General features: G+C 41.2%; 1 protein-coding gene across 1 annotated transcript in view; it reads right to left on the bottom strand.

Moving 5' to 3' along the window:
- The window catches only part of NOX3 (NADPH oxidase 3), a gene marked incomplete at both ends in the record, with an annotated part of 72,641 nt that overhangs the window by 34,316 nt on the left and 13,181 nt on the right, over positions 1-25,144 (bottom strand). Inside the window, 6 exons of the mRNA XM_079149245.1 lie at positions 2,495-2,624; positions 5,821-6,002; positions 8,433-8,578; positions 16,581-16,665; positions 17,589-17,699; positions 17,805-17,900. Of these exons, the coding sequence (XP_079005371.1) occupies positions 2,495-2,624; positions 5,821-6,002; positions 8,433-8,578; positions 16,581-16,665; positions 17,589-17,699; positions 17,805-17,900 (750 nt within the window). The remainder of the gene's footprint in view (positions 1-2,494; positions 2,625-5,820; positions 6,003-8,432; positions 8,579-16,580; positions 16,666-17,588; positions 17,700-17,804; positions 17,901-25,144) is intronic.

Raw genomic sequence — 25,144 nt, 5'->3', positions numbered from 1 at the left:
GATTTTTTTTTTTTTTTTTTTAAATCTAAGCTTGCTCCAAGTTTTGGCTTTATTCACAGAGATAATGTTGAGGCTATGTACTAGTACCCAGCATCAGAGACCTGACCAACAGATCTTGGTAAATGGTCAGAGATCCAAGCAATCATTGTGGGGTGCAAGAAGAAAGGTCACAGCCACAGGGTCAGGAGCTCTGGTTCCATGATGTGGCTTTGATGGGAATGCCCTTTGTGACCATCGGTGAGAAATGGAAACTCCTTAGACCCCAATTTTTCCCGTCTATTAAATAAAGAAGAATTACGCAGCATCTGAGTTTCTTTAATGTTAAAATACTGTGTGGATTCTCAGCTTTATTTTTTTCCTTCTTTGGAAATACTCAGAAAGTCATGGTACAGTGAGTATTTTATGACAGATATAAAACGATGTTGATTTAAAAGCAGCAGTAATGAAACTTGTTTCCTCCGCTTTCACTCCTGGTTTTTCATTCCTACCAGAAAATAAGAACATGCTGGCTTTGATTTTATTTTATGTGTGTGTTTATGAATAGCCTCTTTTTCTAGACAATAAGATCTCCTGGGGCAGGAACCACAGCTCTGATTCCTGTGTCTAGTGAAATGTAAGCACTCAATAGCCACGTGCGAAAGTTCCCGGAGTTAACTCCACCTCACCATTAATGCCCTTCCCTGGTAACTAAAAAAGTCAGCCTGAAGATTATTACTTGTTGGTATCATGGTTGAATGAAGTGAGGTGCTTTCTGGGCTCAGGAGGACCAGGCATCTTTTGATACTAGATTACGTGCCATCCTGGAATCTGGAGTCCCCTTGTCGCAGGGAGTTTGGGGTAGAAAGGAGGAGCCAGACACACGAGAGGGAAGTGCAAGGTATAATTGGTTCCTCTGATCACTTCGGTTATACCAGGGGATGTCCAAAGCATTCTCTGTCCCAAGGCAGGGAACAGTGCACCACTGAAGGTGAACCAGTAAATATTCTACTGATAAAAACACTATGAGGATGCACTGACAAAAGAGAGGCAGAAAGATAGAAATGGAGTCTTGCAAAGCCTGGGTAGGTGTGGCGCAGTGAAGCCCAGGAGTCCTTCCTTGTCCTTGGGATGCCTTTCAGATTCAGTCTATGAGACATCAGAGAGAATATTGCACAGTTCAGCCAAGCGGTAATTGCACTGCCCACACACGCTTTGAATCAGGATCCATTAAAAGTAATGGGAAAGAGTGACACCCGAGTTTGGGTGTGCAAGGAGGTGTAGCAGGGGAGAGTTGACGGGGAGATGGGTAAGTTCCCCCTCTTAATGATAATTAATGTCAGCATACACTGCTGGGAGCAGGCCCTGGTCTGCATTCATGACGTGTGAGAGAGTATTGATTTTTTTATGGAGACGCTGTAGCTGAAAATTTTAGAGAAGCATTCATGTTCCTCATTAATATGCAGGCTGGATCGTGGCTACTGAGAGTTGAGTTTAAGACAGAGACAATCTATACTGGCCGTTAAAAGAACCACTGTCTAACAGGCACATCTATTTCATTTCTCTCAGTTTTAAACATTCCTCCCAATAGTTTCACCCCTAAAACCTGGTACTTAATTTAATATTTTGAGGGTTTAACAAAAAGCAATTATTCATATTCTTCTGATGTTGATGACTTAATTTCCTAAATCTCCATCATTTGCATATTTTTATATTCTGTTTTCTCATTGTTTATAATACATATTTTGGACACTTGTTTCCTTCTAGTTGTAATCTACTGGCTTTAATTATTTTCCTTCATGCATCATCCAGCTGTCCCAAAGGTGTGCACCGTTCTAAGACACTGGATGAGACCAAATAGGATTATTATTTCTATTTACTTATGCTACCAATTATAATGACTACAACATACTCAGGAAATCTTACTTTTGAGATCTATGGACCTATTCAAATTAATTTCAGTCTATTCTTGGATAACAGTGCTATTATTTCATCTATGAGAGCCTAATTAGAAAAAGCAGAAAATGCATTGGATGCCCCAATTCTTCTATCCCAAAAGCTGTAGGAAGGAAGAAATAAATGAAGGGAGCAAGTACGCAAGCAAACTTGTAGAGAGGGCTTGATTCTCCCTTGGCTGTAACAATTTGAGGGTGAGAAATGATGCTGTTAATTCTCATAATGGAGAAGGCAGCTATGCAGGGGTACAGGCAGGTATGCAGATGGTGAGGCAACAGGCTACCTCCTCCGGAGCCATTATGGTGCTATTATGGATCCCCACAATATCAGACATCCATATTTAAATGTAAGTAGAGGAACACATTTCAAAGCTGAACAGAGTGCTTTTGGCAGTAAACCTCTTTTAAAATTATCCATAACTAGATTTCTCCATTAGTACACTTAATAAAGAGTTGGCTTTGTCTAGTGGTGACGCAGGCTGTTCTTTTTCAGGCATATAAAAGCTCTAGTTATTTTAACTGTGGGGACAGTTATTTTTAAAAGCTCCTGGGTTCATTCTTACCGAAGGTTCCTTGCCAGAAAATTGAGGCACAGGGCACAGGGCAGTCGCCTGCCATTCAGCATAGTGGTCTCTACAGAAGGTGACATTGTGCAGCAAGAGACTCTCCGGAGTTTGGCCTCGAATAATTTGACTTATTAAAAAAACACACACACACACACAAATGTCAAACTGATTTTGTGCAGTCTTGTTATACCACAAGATATATATTTTACAGTGGGCTCTGAAACAACAATTCTATTTCTTAAAACTTGGGATGTCATTCATTTCCCTCAGCATCTTTAAAAATAGGCATTTAAAAAGCTTTGGATAACTTTGAAGATCCCAGAAAAGAAGTGCCCCTCTGTGGTATCCTGTGCTAAATTGAAAGTGTCTATATTAGAGAATTCATAATGAAGGAAATTGTTTGAACACATCCTTTTGTAGACTGTTGAATTTAATTAGGTTTCATCTCGTCCTGATTGCTGATTTGGGCTAATTGGCTAACTTTGTACTATTTGGTTCTTTTGCAGATTGATTTAACTTCTACCCTTCTTAGTTTGTTTCTGAGTGCTTAGAACTTTTCAAGTAAAGAAGTCAAAAGAAGTGCCCTGAACAATGGTTATTTTTCCCCCAGTGACCACTAGCAGGCTTAGTGTTTGACAGGGTCAAAATAGGTTACTATGAAGTATGTCTTGGAGATTGTATTGATAAATTTAAAAGTGGAAAGCAAAGGCAGCCTTATGAATGGAGTGCTAGATGAAGGGTCCTGTAATTCTGTTCTATTATATTTGTCACAAATGTACTACCAGGTGACCTTTGACAAACTGCTTTGGTTCAAGCTCCTGGGGTCACCCACTGGTGTACTGACAGTGAAAAGCACCAGACTTTGAGGTCACATAATTTGGGGGTTGGGTAGTGCCTCAGTGTTTATGAATAAAATGCACTGATTTATTTTGTTAATAAACCAGAGACTCTTGGACAGAGAAATTTTACTATGTCACACAAACATGTCTTAGACAGCTTTTTGCATCACAAGGCATGGCAGGAGGAAGCAATAATGCCTCTGGAAAGAGCCTGTGGTCAGCTAGAACTGATGTGCTGGCCTCTGTCTGGGTCTGTTTTATGGAAGTCATCCAAATCTGATAACACACCTTTGAATTGATGAGCAAAGCTCTGAATTTCCGGGTGCAAATCATGTCCAGACATAGCAAAGGTGAACCTGAATGGGAGCCGGAGGAAGGGTGCCATGAATGTGACACATCCATTCTCAGGCGTCAGGCAACATCCCCTAGATTATCTAAAAGGGGCCCCAGATGGTTCAACAAATGAACTATCTTTAACATTTTAAAAATGTTTTCTAATGTCTCCATCTATGCCATCCCATAATAGGTAGATTAGTGGGCTTTAACACGTTCCAGTAATCCTACTTTTACTTGGCATTTTGTATAGAATTTGCAAATTACTTTTGCTGTAAACAGTAGCTGTAGAACACTTCAAGCTGAGAAGATTAAATGAGGCCCTTATCCTCAAATAAGCCTTTCAACTAGGTAAAAATGACTCAAAAATTTCATCTTAAAATGTTCTTTGGATATTAAAAAAGTATTTCCAATGAAACACTGCCCACTGACATCGTATTGTGCTTCTACAAGGCGTCAGGGTGCGCTTAGAGGCATGCAGGCGTGGGTCCCAGGCAGAGGATTTCCACACACCCGTGGGTAGAAAGAGCCTGGCATGGGTAGAAGGCAGAACTGACATCTCTGGATGGACTCTGGGACACACCATCCACTCTGCCTGCCCCAAGTGCAAATAAATTGGAAGGTTGATTTGCAAACTCCCAAGAGCCAATTGCAGACACTTAGGCTGGAAGAAAATAGAAAGTCTTTAACCTGGCACCAGCGTAAAAAGGAAGCGTGGCCAGGTTATAAGGATTAGCAGAGGGAGAGGCACTCCGGGGTGTGAAATGCTCCCCTAGGAGTAGCGCTCCTTCTGCAGTGTGTGCATGTCAGGCGAGCTGAGGGACCAGGAGAGCCGGCAGCGAGGCACAGACGGTGGCAGTGCCCAGGAGAGCTCCCTTCTAGAAGTGGGCCCGGGAAGGAAGGAGCAACTCCCGTGGGGAGGGAGTCCGACTTGCTAAGGTGCAAACCTCAAAGAGCTGCCTCGGGGACCACTCTCGTGGACCACCGAGTTACAAGGCGCTGCTCTCCCAGCCAGGCAGCCTCGGGGGTGCGCCCGCGCTTCCGGGTCTGCGCAGAAGCAGAGCCACTGGCGTCCACGCACCGGGCGGGCCTGCGCTGCAGGGGAAGAGGTGGGAGAAGCCTGAGCCAAAGGGGTTCCGCTAGTGGGGGTCCCGAGGAAGAGCCAAGGGGTGTTGTACAGGCCACGTGTTTCTGGAGGACGAAGGTATGACTTACAAAAAATCAGGGCCTGTTCTTCAAGGGCTTCTTCAAAGTAGAGGTTTAGTTCTCTAAAGGTTGGTGTCCTAGCTGTGGCTCTGCAATTCGTTCACCTGGGACCCGGAGTGCCCGGTTACCCGCTGAACACTGGGCTTCTCTGGACACCACCACTTTTCCACTTTCAGGACTTCCCTCAGGGTCATATTGATCCTGCGTAGGATTTCCAGTTGGGGGAAAAACACCAACTGATGAAATGATTAAAAGGGGTAAGCTCCTTTGTAGACAGCCACTAATGAATTCAGGGTCATTAAGGAATTGAAAACATATTTAAGGGTGAGTACATGGTGCTGGTCTAGCTTCCTGGTGAGGGGCTTAACAGTCGGCAGGTGCTGAATGCTAGAATAGATCTCACTGGATGTGCAGAGAGGCATCAGAGAGGTCACATGGGGAAACTAAGAGAACTCAAGGGGCTTGTACCCAGTCACTCTGCTAAATAGCTGATCTCTGGAGCCCAGGTCTGGTTGGCCATCCCAAATGCTCTGCACTCTCCTGCACACTGGTCTGCCTAGTTGATGGATTTCACTAAGCAGAAGTGAAATCCGGATGTCAAAAAATATATCTCCGGACTAATCCCACATAAATTGAATTGCAGAAACAGGTACAGAATGAAACATAGATCTGCTGTCATCCAGCATTCATTAGAATTTCTGAATCTTATAAACATGTCAAGACTCACTAACAGAGTGAGCTTGGAAAGATAAATAAAATACTTCTCCACCTATGTGACTTATTTTCTGTATTGCAAAAAGAAGTTTGCCACAGTGGACGTGCATTTTCACATAATATGTGTCCCATAGTTACTGCACATCATGTTCCTTTATCTAAAGGACCTTCTAAGATTTTGACAGTCATAGAGATAATCCTCTTTCCATGCTGAACATAATGTGGACTTACCCTGCCCCGTGGACAGCCAGACTGATGAAGAAGATGGCGAAAAGATGGTGGGTGTACCAGAACAACTCGTAGGAGAACTGTCTGATGAACTCTGTTGAAGAGGTCATGATCAAAACCAAAGCCAGAGAGATCACCAGGCCAGTAACGCCTGCTATGGTGGTCAGCAGCTCAGTGGTTGTGTTCTAACAGAAATGGATGCCGTGACATTAATATCTTAGTACATTTTTGCATTTTTTATGATCAGTACCTGACAGTCCAAGCAAAGAGCCATTCACAATGTTTTGCTTAGAAGCAAATTAGCTGAATAAGATCTGGAAACAACTCAAGAAATGAGTCTCCTCACCCTTCCTTCTTCCCCCGTCTTGCTGTGGACATGCTTTGCTCAAATTTTATGAAGTGCTGTGTCATTAATTACATTTTTTTCCATTTATATAAATGAATTTTCATGTCCAAGTTACTGTATTGAATAGGAATTAGCATAAAATATAAAGAGAGCATTTTAAGATAAAAATGCGGCACATCAATCCATGTTGTAAGTTTTTAATTTTTAAAATAAAAAAATGTGGATCACCATGCTTAATTGCATTTTAACATTAATAAACACATTTTTTTGAGAGGTCCCTTAGGGGCATTCCTAATAAAGCAGCTGCACACTCTGTTCCCCTGGTAGTTCTTCCTTGCTCTTGCTTTTTAATTGGAAAGACCATGACTTGCATTTCTTTCACGCCACCTTAGGGGGCCTGAAATAAGGCTTGGTAAATCCTAGGTGATCAATAAAGGTAGAGTTATTCTTACCTGGTGGATACTCCCAAAAGACCAGAATTCTGACCCCAGAGTGCAAGGGACAGTTAAATAGCCTTTTAGAATATGAATCACAAAGCGTTTGGTTTTCACTGCGAGTTTCCCTGTTCCTGCCCAGTCATTAGTATTCGTACATTGTGCTACTATCGTTGAGCCGACCAGGAACTCAATAAACTCACACTATATCTTTTGTCAGTAAAACCTCATTAATTTGGGCTGCTTTGAGATCCGAAGGTAATTTGGACAGGGACTTCTCCATTGTTTATTTTTTCCTCACAAGGCAAAGAGTGAAAATAAAATTAAAAGGGGTCTGTCTAAAACATTTAAAGGGGGTTTTTTTCAAGTACACTCAGGCATTCTAGAAATCCATTTACAGCATATGATGTGCTAATTTCAAATCATTCTTCTTTGGCTATGAAAGCAAATTTCCTCTTTTCTTACAACACATTTATAGACTGGTTGAGTTGCAATGAATCCTCTAAAACAATCCCATTGCTTCTCTTCCCAACTGCTCTGTAATACACTTTGTGTTATTGATAGCATCTCTCTCCAAATGCCCCAACTTAGAGGGTTTTCTGAGCTTAGTTAGTGCCTACCTAGTATATTGCTTCTCAAACTTGAATGTAATTGTGTTGGGAGTAGCTTAATTATTTTGTTCAGTTGCTTTAAAAGTTACTTGTCATGTATGCTATTTATTATATAATCTCTTCAAAATGTTGAGATTTATTCTTGCATTTGTATGGCACTGTATTTTCCAGAGCTTTAGTGGGGAACTGTGCTAACTTCATTGGTGCCCCATGATGTGAGAGGCCTGCCCACATGCTTAGGGCAGCTGCAGTTTTGATTTGTAACTGTGAAATCTGTGCTTCTAATTGCTGTCCAGGAAGAAAAGGAACTCAACCTGATCAGTGGCTTGATATTGAAAAATCATCTTAGGATAATTAGGAGTTTAACATGGGAGAATCACCCCCAAAACAGACTGAATTTTCCTCCCCTCAGTAAAATGTGAAATGGTCACTTACAGAGATGGCCCAGATAATAACAGAGATTTCTATTGCTGGAGTGTATGGCCTTCAAAGCCTTTTCTTGGAAAATGTACACTTTTTAACATGATTACCATGTTGGACACATATTCCAATATGGTGGGACATGGAAAAAAGTTGGGGTTAACCACAAAGGAGGAGGTCTGCGGGAAGGGGGCTGTTCTTTTTTTCGATGGTAGATGGCTGTGTCTATGTTTGGGGTTTCCTTTTTCCTCCCACAGGTGCTGCCCCTCTGTGCATATAGGTAATTAGCATCAATGGTGTCACTAGCCAGGCAGGTCTCATTATAAAATTAGTTTCTTTGCCCAGTGCCTGTTTTGGCAAACCAGCCATTCACATATGGGCCAAACTATGAGGCATAGGAGGAGGAATCCAGAAAACAATTTGCAAATTGAAAATGAAGACATCCAATTTATAATCTCTGGATTTAGATCGTACTCACATTCTTTATGAGTCTAACATCAGTGGAAAAAAACTGATCACAAGCTGCTTTTAAATTTTAAAATATCAGGTTTTTAAGTTTATTACATTCTTAAGAACCACCTATATGTTTTTGCTCTAAATTAATTGGTATGTTTTTCACTTTGCTTATAACCTCTCAAGAACATTAATGCCTCACAAAATAAGTTTAAAAAGGTGAAAATGATAATAACTTTTGGCATGAATGTCTTCTCTCCAGCTCTGGTATTAAAAACTTTTGAAATACATTTTTTCCTGATAAATGGATGAGATAAGGAAGGATTTTACAGATGGGAAACTGGGACTCACTCTGTGGAAGGTCCGGACAGGGTTGAGGTAGCTCTCATTTGGGGTGTTTCCAAGCTTGGAAAGCGCAGCCAGCAGTCCCTCCGCGTCCTCGGACTGGCTCAGGTGGTAGCGCTCCAGGTTGAACAAATGGGCCACAATGTGGATGGCTGAGGATGAGGAGATGACATAGGACATGCAGCATGGATTGCGTCCTTTGTAGTTACTCAGAAATGTGATGCCACTAAGCTCAAGTTTCTCTGTTCTGATTTTCAAACTCCCCAAGGAAAATTGATTTACTTTTGCATCTTTCCCAGTGTCTTGAATGGAGTGGATCAGATGCTTCTGAAAATGGTGTGTGGTTCACCACGTTCATTTCAATTATGTTGAGAAATAAAACAATTCCCAATTCAACATAACTTAGTTTTAAACATACAGTCTCTAGAAGTGGAAGAGGTCTTATGATATCACAACATAATCATACATAAGATGTGATTCTTAAGGTATAGGAATATAGGTAAAAGTATGAAACGTCTTAAAAAAGTCAGAAAGCATTCCTCTAGAATTCTGTACCTCATACACCCTGATATGTTTAATGATGTACATGATTGAAACCAGGATGCATTGCTTTTATTCTCTTTCAGACATTATATTTTCCATTCGTTCCTATATACATTCTCGCATTTATGTATAGATACCTCTACATATCCATCTGTCACATGTATTTGAATGATAGTCCTACTGTATTGGAATAGGTCAATATTTATGGAACTAAACATACCCTCTCCATATTCTTGAAAAGTGAACTGTGCTTTCTAATTTTGAGAATGGGTGACTAGACCAGGGACACTGAATCATCTAGATGTCTGAGGATTCGGTGTCTGATACTCCTCTACCTGGGCAGCTAGCAGTCACAACGTTTAGACAACTGCATGCTCTTGCTGTGGAACCCCAACTGGGCAAGCAGTTGATACCTGCCTTTGTGACCAAATTCGATTGAGGACTCATTTCCCAGGACATAGGCAATTCCCCAGGTGACATCTCCCCACCCTCTTCTATTATGGTCTATACCAGTTGTGAGTAGATTATGAGATTCTCCATGGTTGTCCACTGTGGGTTGAGGTGTGTAGTACAAGGGGAAAATGCAACTATCAGAAACTTCTAAGAACGTTGGTGTCACTTTGGTCCCTGTGGTCCTGGACACATATTTATTTAGAAATGCCATTCCTATCTAGAAGAGATTTTCTGTTACCCGAATTCTTTTTATCAGAGCTATTACCTTTTCTGCCTTGCAAAGTTCTACTCATGCTTTAAGACCTAATTCAGAAGTTGGTTTTGGTTACAGATTCTCCAGTTCCACAGGCACAGCTTACGTATTGATTATAGTATTTCTCAGAAATGATTGTGGTATGTATGTATGCTGGGTCCCTCAGGGACTTTGACTCCTTAAGACTTAGTCATCCTTAAAACTTTTGCATGTGGTCCATTGCTTAGCACCGGTAAGTATTTAATAATTATTTTCTAGTGACTACGAGATTATAGAAAGGTAGATGGGATAAAGAAAGGGTCAGGAAATCAATTGGTTCAACATTGACTAGAGATGTAGTCTGCTGGCATTTCTAGCACATTTTTCTTCAGGCTTTGAGTTGAAAAGCAAATCAAACATACTGTTCGTTGAGACTCACCAAGGAAAGCAAAGCATATGATAGTGTTTCTGCACCTATGATGTTTGTTGCCTGCTTGTAAATTCAGAGGTTTGCACTGGAGAGAGTATATTTTCTCCTTATGTGTGTCTATGGTTTGGGTGTAGTTTGTCCTCAAAGGTTTGTGTGTGAGAAGTGTGGTCTCCAGCGTGGCAGTGTTGAGTGGGACTTTTAAGAGGCGGGACCGAGTGGGAAGTCTCACAGGTCCCTCGCTGTGGTCTGGCTTCCTGCCTCACCGCTCCCTCTGTGCTCCAGTCCTGGTGCTGCAGCCATGGGGCTCTTGCCAGAGCTAGCATCATGCAGTTTGGAATTTCCACCTCCAAAATTGTGAGCCAGACACACCTCTGTTCTTGATAAAGCACCCAGCCATAGCTGTTTCTTTACAATAATGGAAAATGGACTAATACAGGTACTTTGTCAACATATGTGGCCATGTCTATGCAGCAGCTGCCTCAGCATCCACAAAGCTAGGAGAGCTCCTCCAGAGGCCCTCTCTTCAGAGTGGTCTGCACACCCTGAGAGCTGTTGGCCAAGTTGAACCCAAACACTGTCCAACATTTCTGTTTACTATTTCCTATAATTACCTCAGAGTCGTAGACAGGTAATATTTCTCCTAGCTCACGTATTTGCATGTCCACTGTACACCAGGCATAGGCATGCCATCTGAGTAATCCTCCAGTTTTAGTCCTGTTGTACAGACCAGTGTTCAAAAAGTTCATGGCAAAGGTGAGGTAAAACCCTGCTCATGTAACTTCAGGACCCCATCTTTTGACATATAGGCAGTACTGCTTTTTTGGACTGAAAATATATTGTTATGCCTTACTGTTCTCTCAGAACAGGGTTCTCCTATGAGCTTAGGTAAAGCTCTGTGAATAGCTTACTTGCTGCCCCTAATCTAGAATCAGCCACGCCTAAGGCTGATGACATTGGTGACATTTGAGGTCCTCATTGTGAGTTGGTGTAGATACCCTTTTGCCTCCCCCTTGAGTGTCCGGTGTGCTCCTCCTATCTCGGATTCTCTCTCCAGGGACTAAGACACTGCAGAGGGACCAGAACTATTCCCATTTTACAGAAATAGACACTGAGCTTCACATTAAAATAAGTGACCAGTTTACTATTGCATATTCCATAGGGGACAGTCAGAAAGAGAATATAGAATAAATTCTCTTATAGTCTTCTGTTTATATAGCATTCCTCTCTCTTGTAATGAGCTGCTGATCACAATCTGTTTTCTATTAGATTGATTTCCACATGAGAATTTGATACTGTTAAACTAAATTTAAGTGTGTGGATTGAATGAACAAAGATATTGAACTCTTTATTTATTCTTATTGCCAGGTCTCTCCTAAAGGAGCTGAAGAATCTAATGAAGTAGGATAAGAGAGCCCAGGACACTTTTCAAGAGGTAGTTTCTGCGGGAATATGCTGAAACCCACTCTCCCGGTATCTTTCTTGTATTTGAAATTCAGATCTTCAGTGTTTTTTTTTTTTTTGCTTCAGCTCCTCCATTTTGTTTCTGCTTTATAGCAGAAGATAAAAGGTAGAATATTTTATTTATCTCAGGAACTCTCAGAGTGAAAACTGCTTATGCCCATTTTTGTTTATCTAAACATTTTATTCTCCTTTTAGATCGGATCCTAATGTTGTTGTGATCTTGGCTCAGAACTAAAGATAGACCAGCTACTAAATCCAGGGCTGCTGGGACTTCATAGATACCAAGGGAGGCGTTATTCTTGTTCTTTATTCAGACATTATATTTTCTGTTCTCTTTTACACATTTCACTCTTTTCAAATATGAGTAACCATGCTACCTGTGTTATGGTGGCAGTTGCTCAAAAGACGTGATAAAATGCTGGTGTGGTTTGACTTTCTCAGTCTATCAGGATCATTCACGTATTAGATTTGTTGTTAGCATACAGCACAAAGAACATTGAGGGGGATGCTTTCAAATTTCTTTAAGCCCTGTTTTTTTCATCTGTAAAGTGGGTGGTTATTACACCATCTCATAACACTCCCAGCTATGTGGCTCTGTGTCATTCTCTGAAGTTAATCAGGGATATTAAGATCCAAAAGGGATCTTCGGACTAATTTTAGAGTAATGCAAATGCGAAATTCATGTTTTCCTTTGTTTTCAGAGTCAGCGCTGGTTTAGAGGGGACTCCTCAGTCTTGCAGTAACTACACAGGTGAGCTCTTTCTGGTGCCACGTGGACCTTCCATGGAGCACAGTGCTCTGCTCTTGGAAGAGCCAAGATACAGGGGCCGGGCCTGTAGCTTTGTGGTAGAACACCTGCCTGCCATGGGACAGGCCCTGGGTTTGATCCCCAGTACAAGAAACAAAAACAAACCAACTGAGACACATAACCCACCCAAACGCTCAGGCTAAAATGTGCTGTAACTGGGGCTTTCTCCAATTTTCTTTTCTCACCAAAGTACTTTTAAAAGAGGGCAGCAATCTTGGAAATACTATACATGCACATTTAATTGGTGTGTGAACTTCTGAGTTCAAATAAGGAGCTTTTACTGAACAGTGAACAAAAAATCATAAAGGCTACAATTAGAGCCAGCTGCCCTGAGATAGTTCTTTTTCCTTCTTTCTTTCTTTCTTATTTTTCTGAAGATCAAAGGACATATAATAGAGGGGAATTTTGGAAGTGTGGTCAGTTCTAGCTGTCTCTCTGCCTGCCCGTCAGTGATAACAGTCATTTTGGAGTTAGTCACCTCCTAATTAAGCAGCCTTTGGAAACAGGGACCAGGACAAATCCTGGATGTACTCCTGCAGCCAGAATTTGACTGACTTTGGAATTTGTGTCTGATTTCTGCAGGAAGACCCATTGATTTTGGCCCCCTGTGCCTGCTGTGTTGTGAATTGCGTTAGATCCTGCTGGTCAGGACTAGAGGTGGAATGTCCTTGGGGTTCGCAATCCATCCGGCAGAACTGGTCAGTAGCCATTCTTCAGTGGTCAGGCCCTGAAGAGCTTGTGCTGTTGGTGCTCTTTTCTTCCATAGAACTTCCAGATCTTTATTTTTTCAGTACCTTTATTCTGTGCTCTCTCCTCTCAAGTTGCCCCTGTTCTGTTTATTGATGTTTGTAAACTAATTTTAGTAACTCATCAGAAACTGCACTCAGGGTAATTGTACACCCCTGAAACCTGGCAGACACAGCCGTGGAATTTGCTGGAAAGAGCTGCCTAGGTCACTATTTACAGCCTCCTTTGATGGAAGCTCAGGCTCAAAGTACTACTTTTTTCAATCGGAGGGGTCTTCAAGGTCTACCGTGGACCAGGGAATCCAGAAAGATCCACATTAATAAGAACGGAGAGGCTGTGAAACTAGGATTTTTATACCAGCGGGGTGATAGGTGCCTGAGCGTGATTTATTAGTGTTTGAAGAATGTTCTGGCAGCCCTTATCATAGGCAGGCAAGCAGGGAGGCAGGAAGCCAGAAGTGGAAGGGCTCCTGTCACTGCGTTTTTGGTGATGCCCTTGATTATAGAGACCATTGTTTTGCCTCTTCCCTCCTCCCCCTAGCCTACTTGCTCCAGTCTCTAATTACATCCTTTAATGATCTGACCAATTAAAGCCTGCAGTTCAACTTGGAGGGGAACGGATGAGAAATTAGAGGCTGGCACGCAAACTTCAATGTGGATGCACTTCTCCCAAGGTTACACACCTCTATTAAGCCAGTCGGCTATTTGAAAAGCAGCATAATGGGCGAGGCTAATAAAATAAGCGCAGGGACATTGCAGCTGCTCCCCAGTGAATGCACCAGAAGGACAAAATGTGAAAAGCAAGGTGTAGCTATGAAACCAGGGCTCAGCTTGGTCTTTTTTTTTTTTTTTTTTTTTTTTTCCGGAAAGCACTGTTGCCAGCCGCGTTGCTTAGTTGATGTGAAATGTAATAATTGCTTTGTCAGGCTTTGGGAGAAGCGGAGAGATTTCTTTCCACCTTCCTGCCTTTGCCTGGGATGGAAACCACGGCAGCGCGCTGGTTGCCATGGAGGTGCGGATGAGGGGCTCTTTGCTCTCAGATGCAGCTCTGACTCTGCCGGGGAGCCTGGCTGAGCACGGGTGGTGTGAGGAAGTGGGCTGCGAAGAGTGCTTGATGCTCTCCAGGGATTTGTGAGGGCGAGCGGGAGAAAGCAGCTCCTGCCGTCTATAGTTGCAGCAGATGTGAACTTCCTCTTGGACAGTGGGTGTCATTTTGAGTCCCTTTGTGCCCCATTCTCTGTGTTCCATCCGCCCAGAGCTGCTCGGGGCTCTCTGAGCAACTCCTGTACTTGTGTCTTACACCTTTCCCAGTAATTCCTTCAGCCTCACGTCTGTTGGCCAAATCCCACTCATCCCAGTTTGACCACATCTGTTGAGGACCTGCTGTGCGACAGGGACCAGGGATGCCAACATGCGTGAGGCACCTCAGGGTCTGAGGATTGTCACTCTGAGGTAGGAAGTGTGATACCAGCCTGTAGGTGAGGGGGCTGGTGCTGGGTAGGTGGACCAGGATACGGTGATACCCTATCCAGTGAGGTCGATGAAGGAGAGGTGGAGCATTTTGGGTAAAGGGAAGGCCATGAGCAGAGGCACAGAATGCTCCGGAAGGGAAAAGTCCAGTGGGATGCAGGGAGAGACTCGGACAGGGTGGTGGACCCGACTGCCATGCTGCAGAGCTGGGGTTTGATCTTATCTGCAATAGCAGCAGGTGCCAGTCCTGGCACTAATCTGCGCATCTCGTTGAGATGGATACATTGTATTACCGTTCTTTTAATTCCACAGAAGACATAAAAAGTGTAATCTGAGATCATACGACCAACCAGAGGCTGGGTTTTCAACAGCTTGACCTGCAGGTGCTAGTTGACCACGGCCCGCAGTAAAGGATACTCCATGGTAAAACAGCCCTGGCCACCCGTGTTCTGGAAGGCTGTGGCTGCTGTCAGGGTGTCTTGCACACCAGGGACCTTCAGTGTGCATTACTGATGTGCTCATACTGTTGATGCGTGATCACACGAGGAAAAACAAATACCCACGGGTTGAAGGGGAACCTGCCTCATAACAGGCATCTTCCTCTCTGCTCTGCCTTCTTCCTGATGGGTTTCAGTGCTGTCCCTCCCCTGGCCCTTTTCTATGATGTATTTACAACTTTCTCTTAGATTCCAGTTCTGCCTTTATGAGCTCTTGTGCAGTGATAATATTCTTCTTGCCATTTTACTGTGCTGTCTCCCCTTTTGATGCGAGAATGAAGAACTCAAGGTGTTAAAGGAAGCCTAGAGATTCTTTGAGTTCTTTCTCCCATGAGCCTACCAAGGAGCTTTCTGGCCTCTGCTTGGATACCACTCACAACAGGGAACTCAGCGCCCTGAGGGGACTCTAAATATAATTTTAGATAAGTTTCTAGATCTGGAAAAGACTTGCTTTCTGAGCTGAAATTTGCTTCCCTGAACCCCCATTCCACATGCATTCACTTATCCCTCAAGTTGCAGGCTCTGGGTCCCCAGGTGAAGCCGCCTTGCTCTTTGCCCGTGTCCCTCAACTGGTTTTCTCTAGGACACGATGTCTTTGTATCCTTATCTCTTAACAAACCACAAAGACCCTCTGCAATCATTTCTCGGGTTGGTGTAATCTGGCGTTGAAGACGATCAGTGGGGAGAATCTTCCCCTGATGTCTCGCTGCACACCCAAAGTTGTGTTAATTGGCACTCGGGCACCGTCTGTCATGTCTTGTTGCTTAATTAAATTCACATTTGTTTTGAGTGTTCCTTTTACTCTGCTATTTTTTATGCATGAGAGGATAAAAACAAATGAGGAAAACATTTCATAGTTAAATTAGTTTGAGGGAAACAGTCCCGAATCATAACTCTTTATTGTTCTGATGCCCTTTTATTCTGGTGTCTGTTTTCCCGCAAAACCACAATGCAGTTGATTATGGCCCTATTTTTTCTCTTCCTGACCAGTGTCTGCCTAACCTTGGCCTGAGATGCTAATTTGTACCCTATAGCTGCCTTCTTGAATTAGAAGTTTAGTAATAACAACAGTACTTTACATGCCAATAAAGATTCCTATCTCTTCAAGATCCTTTACATCCACTAGCTCAGTACTCTCCTTCCATGACCTTCCTTGGCCTTTCCTTTTTTTTGTTTTTTCTGCCTCTGATACCATTTGATAGTCATTTTCCTATAACTCTGAGTGAGGGTGTGAGCACAGGTCAATTTTGTTTCTGATGTGGTATTCACCACTGTGTATTAACAAGAAACATAATTCACAAATGAACAGGAAATCTCACCAACTTTGATAAATTAAGGTTGTTGTATGGAATAACCCATATCAGAGTACAATTTGGAAATAAAAAATCCATTTGTATATGGTTTATATATCCTATGATTTTGTTTTGACTTAAGGGTGAGACTTGATGGAGAGATTAAAATCAGGTTCAACATTTGATCTTATAAAATCCATTCTGCAATTAATAAGTACTTACTTGTATTAACAGCTATCCCATAGGCAACCAGTTTGTGGAATTTGAGGTTTTTGTCTAATTGCCTCCTCCAGGGTCCTCTGCAGCACTAGAGTAAAAACAAATAAGTAAAAGCCCAATTCAGGGAGAGGTCCCAGTGACCACCTTGTCTTAAGAATTAAGAGTAGGATTCAGTGCTGCTGCTAAATTGCTCAGGGTGAGGCTACAGAGCATGAAAGTTAGCAGCAGTTAGTCAACCAGCAAGACAAAAGATTCTTATTTGCTTTCTTGAAATTTTATATCAATAAAAATTATTGAATTGGTAGTTCTCTGGCTGTAACTCAGAACTCTTGACTAGTTTCTCAAATGCATGTGTGAACTCTGCTTCTTTATTTAGAAACTGAAGGTGATAGCTTTCATCCTCATCCATGGGGTTTCAGTAATCTATAAATTATTCCTTACTATGTAAAAAGGGCACTGTCTGCACATATGTCCAGTATTCATAAGATGATTACAAAAAATAAATTATTTCATCTTGTGAAGGTTATCAAAGTTCTTATTTTCTGTATGTTATTCTGTTTAAGATGAAACACGGATAAGGTATTCAGTGCAATACCAATATAATTAGGAAATATCCTGTTATGCCGGGGAGATGTTAAGATCAACATACCGAAATCCATGTACCATGACTGTGTTTGGGGTGAGAACTCAGTCACGTCCTGGGCAGCTCATCTCAACTGTGTATTTGTCCTCTTTCAGTCAGAAATGGTAACGTTCCAAGCTGTTGTAATGCTTCCATCTCCATACAGCAAATGCACCAAGAAAAGGTGGAGCCACGTAGGAAGCCAATGGCTAAAGCCAAAGCCAACTGAAACTGATTGTCAGCATTAGCCGTTCTCTCATTCAGAGCAACAAATCTAAGTTTAAAGGGGATTCCTGGGCATGTCTGAGTTAAGTACATGTTTGTTTTTAGTAGCACTTACATTAGTCAGTTGTCACAACTGAGATGATTCCAAATATTTTAGTACTTACTGTGCTCACTCCTCTTATGAATGAAATGAGGTTTCGACAGACAGGTAACAGAATTAGCATGCAGTTAAAATTCAGGCACAGTGCGGATGCTCTTGCCCACGCCAGAGTCGACTGTCCATGGGTGAAGACACAAGAGAAGATTCAGTGAAGACAAGGAAGACTGGGATGCCGGGATGCTCTCTGAAACAATCATGCCTAGCCGCCAATTCTACTTACGCCCAGCATAGCTCGAGTGTAGTGGAAAGACTCCTCCTCTTCATACCAAAGGAATGTATCGATAAACAGATATAAATTCACTCCCAGCCATAGGATCTGGAGTAGAACGAAAAGAGAACCAATCAGTGCTATCTTTCAACCTTTCCTCCACTCAGAATTTTAAAATAAAATGAAGAGGGTCTCACTGTTCCTCAGAATTGCTCCACCTGTTTATTTCTCACAGGTTAGTTTTTAGCAGAGATTACCACAGTAAGGAATTGGGAACTTGATTTTAGACACATAGATCAACCTCAGGTAATTTAATGAAAACTACAAAAATCTTCTTAGTCAACCTGGCTTGGCAGACAACAAGGAGGAAATCTTTAAAATACTCTAGAAACATTCCAATTTCATAGACTAATTCAAAGACTTCATTTGATTTAGAGAAACACTCATACATTATGCAAAAACAAACCACTTGACTTTAAAAATAATTAAAAATGAACTCAATCGGAAAACAACTTTGCACAATTCTATAAGGATAAATTGAATACATCTGCTGGATGTTTTCTAACAAGTTTTAGTCTTTTAACTGAAGTAATGTTTCAAGACTCTAATGTCCCCATACAAGTCATCACAACAATCGGACTCTTCAGTATGTACATTTAAAGCAAAATGCAAAAAAATGACACTTACTACTATTGTGATGGAGAGACTCTCATTCAAAATCCAGCAGCCCATCCTGGCCCTTTTCCTCTTTGCCATTAGCCGGTGCCTCCTTGCCGTCACCTGAGCCTGGACACGTGTGCTGAAGAAGAGTCTCCCTACTCAATCACTTTGCCTTTTTGTCTTGGGAAGCACCTAGGATTCAAGGAATTTCTAATTAAGGACTGCCTGCCACAGCAATCAGTGCACTGACATGCCTCCTGACCTGAGTCAATACAAGGCAGGTCTCTGTCTGGTGATTCCTTTCTTCGAAGATTTCATAAGAAAAGAAAGCTTGTTTTATTAAATTGTCCTCATGTACTTTATACCCCATTCATTTTCTACATGACTGCAGCCTAGATGGTAATAAGTCTACATGTAAAATTGGGGAATAACAGAAGGGCTGCAGGCTCAGGCCGTGGAACACTTACTCCAGCGCCCCCCACTTCATTTTTACTTCTTCACTTCTTCCCTCCACGTCTTCCAAAAAAGCCCTCCAGAGAAGATGGCGAGGGCTAAATATGGAATAAACAGCTTTCTAGAATATGGTGGGAAAAAATTCTAAAAAAAGTCACAGATAGGAAAATTCTTACAAATCTAAAAGTGTGATTATTAAAAAAAAAATGAGCTCTTTTGGGGTGGGGAGACTAATGGAATAGGACCTGTTTCCCCCCAAGCCCACTTAGTGCACCCAGGAGGCAAGTGAGTCTTCTCAGATTTTGGCAATGCCAGCGGTAGCTGCATTTGAGCCTGGTCATTCTCTGATTTTGTGTTGTTGTAGTTGTTAAAATACAATGATTATGCCTCTACTCTGGTAGGCAAAGTGACCCAATTGAAACAATTTACTGACTAATTCTGGCCCACATATTTTATTTAAAAACTTCAGAGAATTAAGATGAAAATGGGAGATTTGTATCATTTGGATAATTGCCAAAGCTTGTGTTTTCATAAGATAGATCAATTTTTTTGCCCTAAAAGATTTTTTTTAATTGTAAATCTGATAAGAACAGTAATTGTGAATAATTTTGACCCATATTTATCCTGGCACTTAGTTAAGAACTTCTCAGGTTTGGTCTAATTAAATCATCCATTGCCTCTAGCAGGTAGACATTATGAGCCCTATTACACTAATGTAGAAAGAAGCTCAAATAAAATAACCTGCTGAAGGAGCGCTGAACTTGAATTCAGCTCTCTGACTCTAGCTTCTTTCATTTTGACTATTATCTTTTAATGCTTTATGTATAAACTCCAAGTATATGAATCTGTGCATAAAAATGACTTAATAGATGAAAGTTCCAGTCCTGTAAATCAGACACATTTAAGTTGTAGGAATTAATTTAATTTAATTTATTAATTATGAATATGTTGTTATGTGTGATGAAGTATACTATTTCTGCATAATGCAATGAATAATCAAAAAGTAAACATAAATCATACCATGAATCATGTATTTTTTTATTCTACATTTGGTGATTCTTTGTTATCTCAGAGCCTACAATGGTTTGAACGTGTCCCCAAACTTGTTGCAAACTTGATCCCCAATGAGATGGTGTTGGGAAGTTGGGGCCTGATGCAAGGTGATTGGGTCAGGATCCATGAGTGGATTGATGCCATTATTGAGAGTGTGGGTTCCTTATAAAAGGAAAACTCAGACCCCTTTTGCGTGTTCTCTCTCTCTCTCTCTCTCTCTCTCTCTCTTTCTCTCTCTCCCTCCCTCTCTTCCTCTCCCCCTCCCCCTCCCTCTCTCTCCCTCTCTCTCTCCCTCTCTCTCTCCCTCTTCCTCTCTCTCTCCCTCTCTCCCTCTCCCTTTCCCTCTCCCTCTCCCCCTCCCTCTCCCCCTCTCTTTGCCCTTCTACTATGGCTGTGATAAGGTCAGGAAGCTCTTGCCTGATGCTGCTCCACCTTGGACTTCCCAATCTCCAGAGCCATGAGGAAGTAAATTCCCATTTTTTATAAATTATCCAGCCTTAGGAATTCTATGATAGTAGCACAGAATGGTCTAAGACAGGGTCTTACAGACTTGGGCAGGGGTACTTCCCAATTAGAGTAGTTAGCTAATTCCTAGTGATTAGTTAACAGTTAGCTAATTCCAAGCTACTTGCCTATGAACACTCTTTTAAAATCCAAACTAACCAATACAATGCAGTGTTCATATCTCCCAACCACATCCTTTAGCAAATGCTCACACACCAAGCCAACTTTTCCTCTGTCCTGAGTCACCTCAGGTCAGGTACTGGCCAGCTAGTGACTACCTATTGCCCAGAGCCTGCTGCAGTTATTCAAACGGTCCAATCCTAGGCCCACTTGGTGCTGGGAGCACCTGCCCTTTTTCCTGAGGAAGCCACTATAAAGCTTTGGGTCCACAATTTCCCCCTGCTTCTTCTGATTCTTGATCAATCTGGTGCTTCCCCACATGGCCCTGGGTGACATGGAGTGGCCCTGCTCTTGGGACTGATAAGTAATAAGCACTTCTTTCAAGATAGGTATCTTCATGTCTGTCATTTTACCACACCTGAGTAAAGGTCTCAGATACATTTTAAAACACCTTTATCTCTAAACATCTAGAGTTTTGGAGTCACAGGTTGAACATTTTGATGAAGAAGTGAACTTTCTACTTGTCCTCCAGCCCTAACTGTGAGTTTCCATTTTGAGCCTTAGTTTCTGGTATTAATTATAATATCTACCTCATGTAGCCAGTACTGCGCTTCTTCACCTCCAATTACACATGTGTACACACACACACAGGTACACACAGACTTACCAAAACCACAGGTAAGCAAGATGGTACTTCTTTTGGAGAAGTCTTAGGTTTCAGAGTAAATAATTTCATAGATTTATCTCTCCTTAGAAAAAGACATTATGTTTTAAGAATTTTCCGCTCTAGAAATATATAAAAACACAGGTATTTGGCAGCATTCACTTGAGATAAGAGTATAGTTAGTGAAATATCTTTAGTAGTTTCTTTAACAATGAGCAATGTTAAGATGTATTCTTTATATTCAATTCTTTAAGCCAATAATCTTCCATGATGAAATGATTTGTTATTTCTGAAGTGTGTAGGATTTACATATCTTAGAAGCCTTCTTCAATTGAGTTATAAAAGTTAATTCAGAGAGAATACATCCAGAATTTTGTACTGTTTTCTATTTTAGATTCAACAAGTGTGAAGAAGAGTTAAAATTTCTTAGCCTTCTGTACTCTTTACACGCTATTATAGATGAGAGACATATATTGCTTGTCTTGGTTTGGATCCCTAATGTCCCCCAAAGGCTATGTGTTAAAGGCTTGTTTGCCTGACGGTGGCACTAGGAGGAGGGGGTCTAGTGGAAACAAGTTAGATCACTGAGGCCAGGCCCTTGAAGGGGATGTTGGGACCCTAACCTCTTCCTCTCTGTCCTTTGGCTTCCTGGCCACTACAGGTGAACAGACCTCCTTTGTCACATGCTCCCTGCCAAGACATTTTGCCTCACCACTGGCCCAAAGACATGATGCAAAGAGACCATGGACTGAAACCTCTGAATAAGCTAAAATAAACATTTCTTGGTTTTGTTTATCACAGGTATTTTGTCACAGCAATGGAAAGCTAACTAACACATGCTAAGGAATAATATATGATCACTGTTTTGCTAGTTGTTTACAATATTTCTAGTACTATAGCAAAAATACAACTTTAGAGTTTGTGTTTAAAATTTAATCTTTATTCACTTCATCCTTATTCCTAAAATGTGATTTGTTTACTCCTCATTTTAAATATGTAAAAAAAAAAAATCATGTTTAAGTGACTACTGTTCACTTATAGAATACAAAATTTCTTAATGGTTGTATTATGAAAATATGACTCATTTAACTTGAATGTTTTCTTCATAAATTTTACTTTTGTAGAACTGGCAATGATTTTTAGCTGACTCATATCAAAGAATCTTAGGTGAATTTTAAATTATGTTCAAATTCATTCAGAGCTCAATAATTTTGCATACCAAAGTCCAATTCAGTCTAACCTTCAGGGTCCTTTGTAAAAGTACTCAATTTTCATAAATGAGACATTAGGTCACTCTTATTGTTTGTTAACTTACCTGGTAAAAGTCTGAAGGGTGCATATCATGCTTTAAAGGGCTGCTTCAGTTTTTACTTTGTTGAAGGAATCTATATAGATGCAGATTACAAGTTAAATCAAGACTGAATCATTTCCATAGAACCAGGGACAGATTAAAGGGGCTGCTTCAAAGCCAGCCTCAGCAACTTAGCAAGGCACTGAGTAACTCAGTGAGACCCTGTCTCTAAATAAAATACAAAATAGGGCTGGGATGTGGCTCAGTGGTTGAATGCCCCTGAGTCCAATTCCCAGTACCAAAAAAAAAAAAAAAAAGAGAAAGAAAGGAAAAAAGGAAGGAAATTGTATAAAATCTCTGAAATTATATAAATGCTTAGAATTTGATCTATTTTTATCTAATTATTTTCATCACTAATAGGCAATGCCCCTTTTATATCTCAGAATTGTCTCAGAACAGAAGAAGTGAAATTTGCCTTGTTTGTTTGCAAGGGGGTGCTCGTTCTGATTAAATAGGCTTACTGGTTGGCTCTCCTAGCCCACCACAAAAGAGGATGTGGGGGTTTGTTCTCCATGAAGCTCACCAACAGCATTTCTTCACAGTGGAGGGGTGAAGGGAGATAGAGCAGATATTTACTAAGGCAGGTTAATTGCTCGTGTATTTGAATGCAGACTGTACTAACCTTGCTAGATCCCTGGACTGGATTTATTCCATTATATTTCTAGTTCTTTTTAGTTTCTTAGTTGATCAGTTGCCCTAACAAAGAAACACTTTGATCTTCAAGGGCAAGATTGATCACCTAGTAGCTTCTGCTGCTGCATACTAAAATCTAGGTTCCCTGTAGATACAGCAGCATTCACAGAGTATAAAAATAGCATTGCCAAATTAGCCTCTTCTAAGCATTAAACATGTTCTTGCCTTTTCCTAAAAGCATATATAAACATTTAAACATTAAGGTGAAAAGAGATGGAAAAATAAAGAAAAAAATTGCTAACACATGTAATTCCCAATCCTTACATGATTATTTTGAGAAGCATTTATTGTGACAATTATGTAATTACATTGAATAAATCATATGTTGAATAAATTCCATCTTAAAGGAAAAGCAGAATAAAAGAAAAAAGTCCAGAAAGCATATATATGAAAATAGCTGAGTTTAAAATAAATCTAATTAAATCTATCACCAACATCCTAACTTTTGTCAATTTAAGCATCCTGTGTTTTTATTTTAGGAAATATGTTTTTACTATATCATTTTTCATTGACTCATATCACAAACTTAGTTGACCCTCCTCAGTTCAAGCTTTCTCCCCTCCCCTGTGCCATGAGTCTTAGGTTTATCCAATGCTCTTGAAATTTCAAATGAATACTCGCTGAGATCACTGCTTGTGTGCATCACATAGTCATAGGCATGGTGAGGTTTTGAGGTTTTGCTCCTGCTATTGAGAAGCCTGTGACAGTTGGGGAGGTGACAGGGACCTGTGTAATGACTGAAGAATCATTTAAAAGTGAAGACATCCTGAATGGTAAAGATGGCGCATCCGGGCCTCCTGAGCATGGAGAGATGGCAGAGTCTCTTTTTCTGGTCGGAGGAGCCCAGAACTTCAGTGTTTTGTTGGCATCCCCAGCCCTGCCTTCATCTTCCTCAACGCTCGCAGACACGTGCAGGGCATTTTTTCTTTCCATGTGCCACGTCACTAAAACCCTTCTTGAAGTGGTTTGGAGAACCTGGATGCTTGGTTACCTGAAGATTCTGGTTCATAAGCAACCAGAGTGACTAATTCAACATTTCTTACCCTAAACTTAGAGGTACCATTCAGTCTTCTATTTTGCTAGTTTTAACTTTTTGGTTTAGAAATCTGGCAAAAGCCAGGATTATCAAGCTCTTTAAATGTTATACATTGTGTCTAGCACACATTAGAAGTTAGTTAATGTTAACTAAGAAATACAGAAGCACATTCATTTCTCTGCTGCTCAGCACATGAGACGATTCTATACCTTTCCCCACACAGAGTGGCAAGGATTTTAAAGCAGCCAGTGGCTTTCATTAAAGTTTGAAAGCACAAGAAAAGTTTTCCTTTCCAGGTAGTGAATCATTCAACTTCTGATTTAAAGTTTAAGAAGGCTAGTCTAGAAATCCCTTCTTTGCATATCCAAGCTGTTCATCTCTCAAAAGTCAAAGTGGATGCCAGAATTCCATAGATTTCATTTTTCAAGATGAACATTCATATTTGAACATATTTCAAGCCAGATGGTTTACAGTTCATGTATTTGTTGGCATTTTCCTGCCACAACAACTAAATATTGAAGACACATATTTGTGATGAGAAGAGCACTTCCAACCATCCTTTCCTGCGGCTCTTTCACACTGCGTGCACAGTCGCACCCCAGCCTCCCCCCAGCCTCTGCCCAGCCTCCCTCCAGCCTCCCCCCAGCCTCTGCCCAGCCTCCCTCCCTCTGAGCATGCTGCACAGAAGCACTGCAGAGGCAGACAGTGAATTACACCCATTTGATTTAATAGACAGAGGGTAGGTGAAATAGCATAAAACAACCCTCCTGCAAATGAATACTTCTCATAACAGTTGTCAATTTTCTGGTAGCAAATAA

Source organism: Sciurus vulgaris, assembly GCF_902686455.1.
Source record: "Sciurus vulgaris genome assembly, chromosome: 7".
NCBI lineage: Eukaryota > Metazoa > Chordata > Mammalia > Rodentia > Sciuridae > Sciurus > Sciurus vulgaris.
Note: the sequence above shows the minus strand (reverse complement) of the source record. Positions and strands in the feature narration are given on the sequence as shown.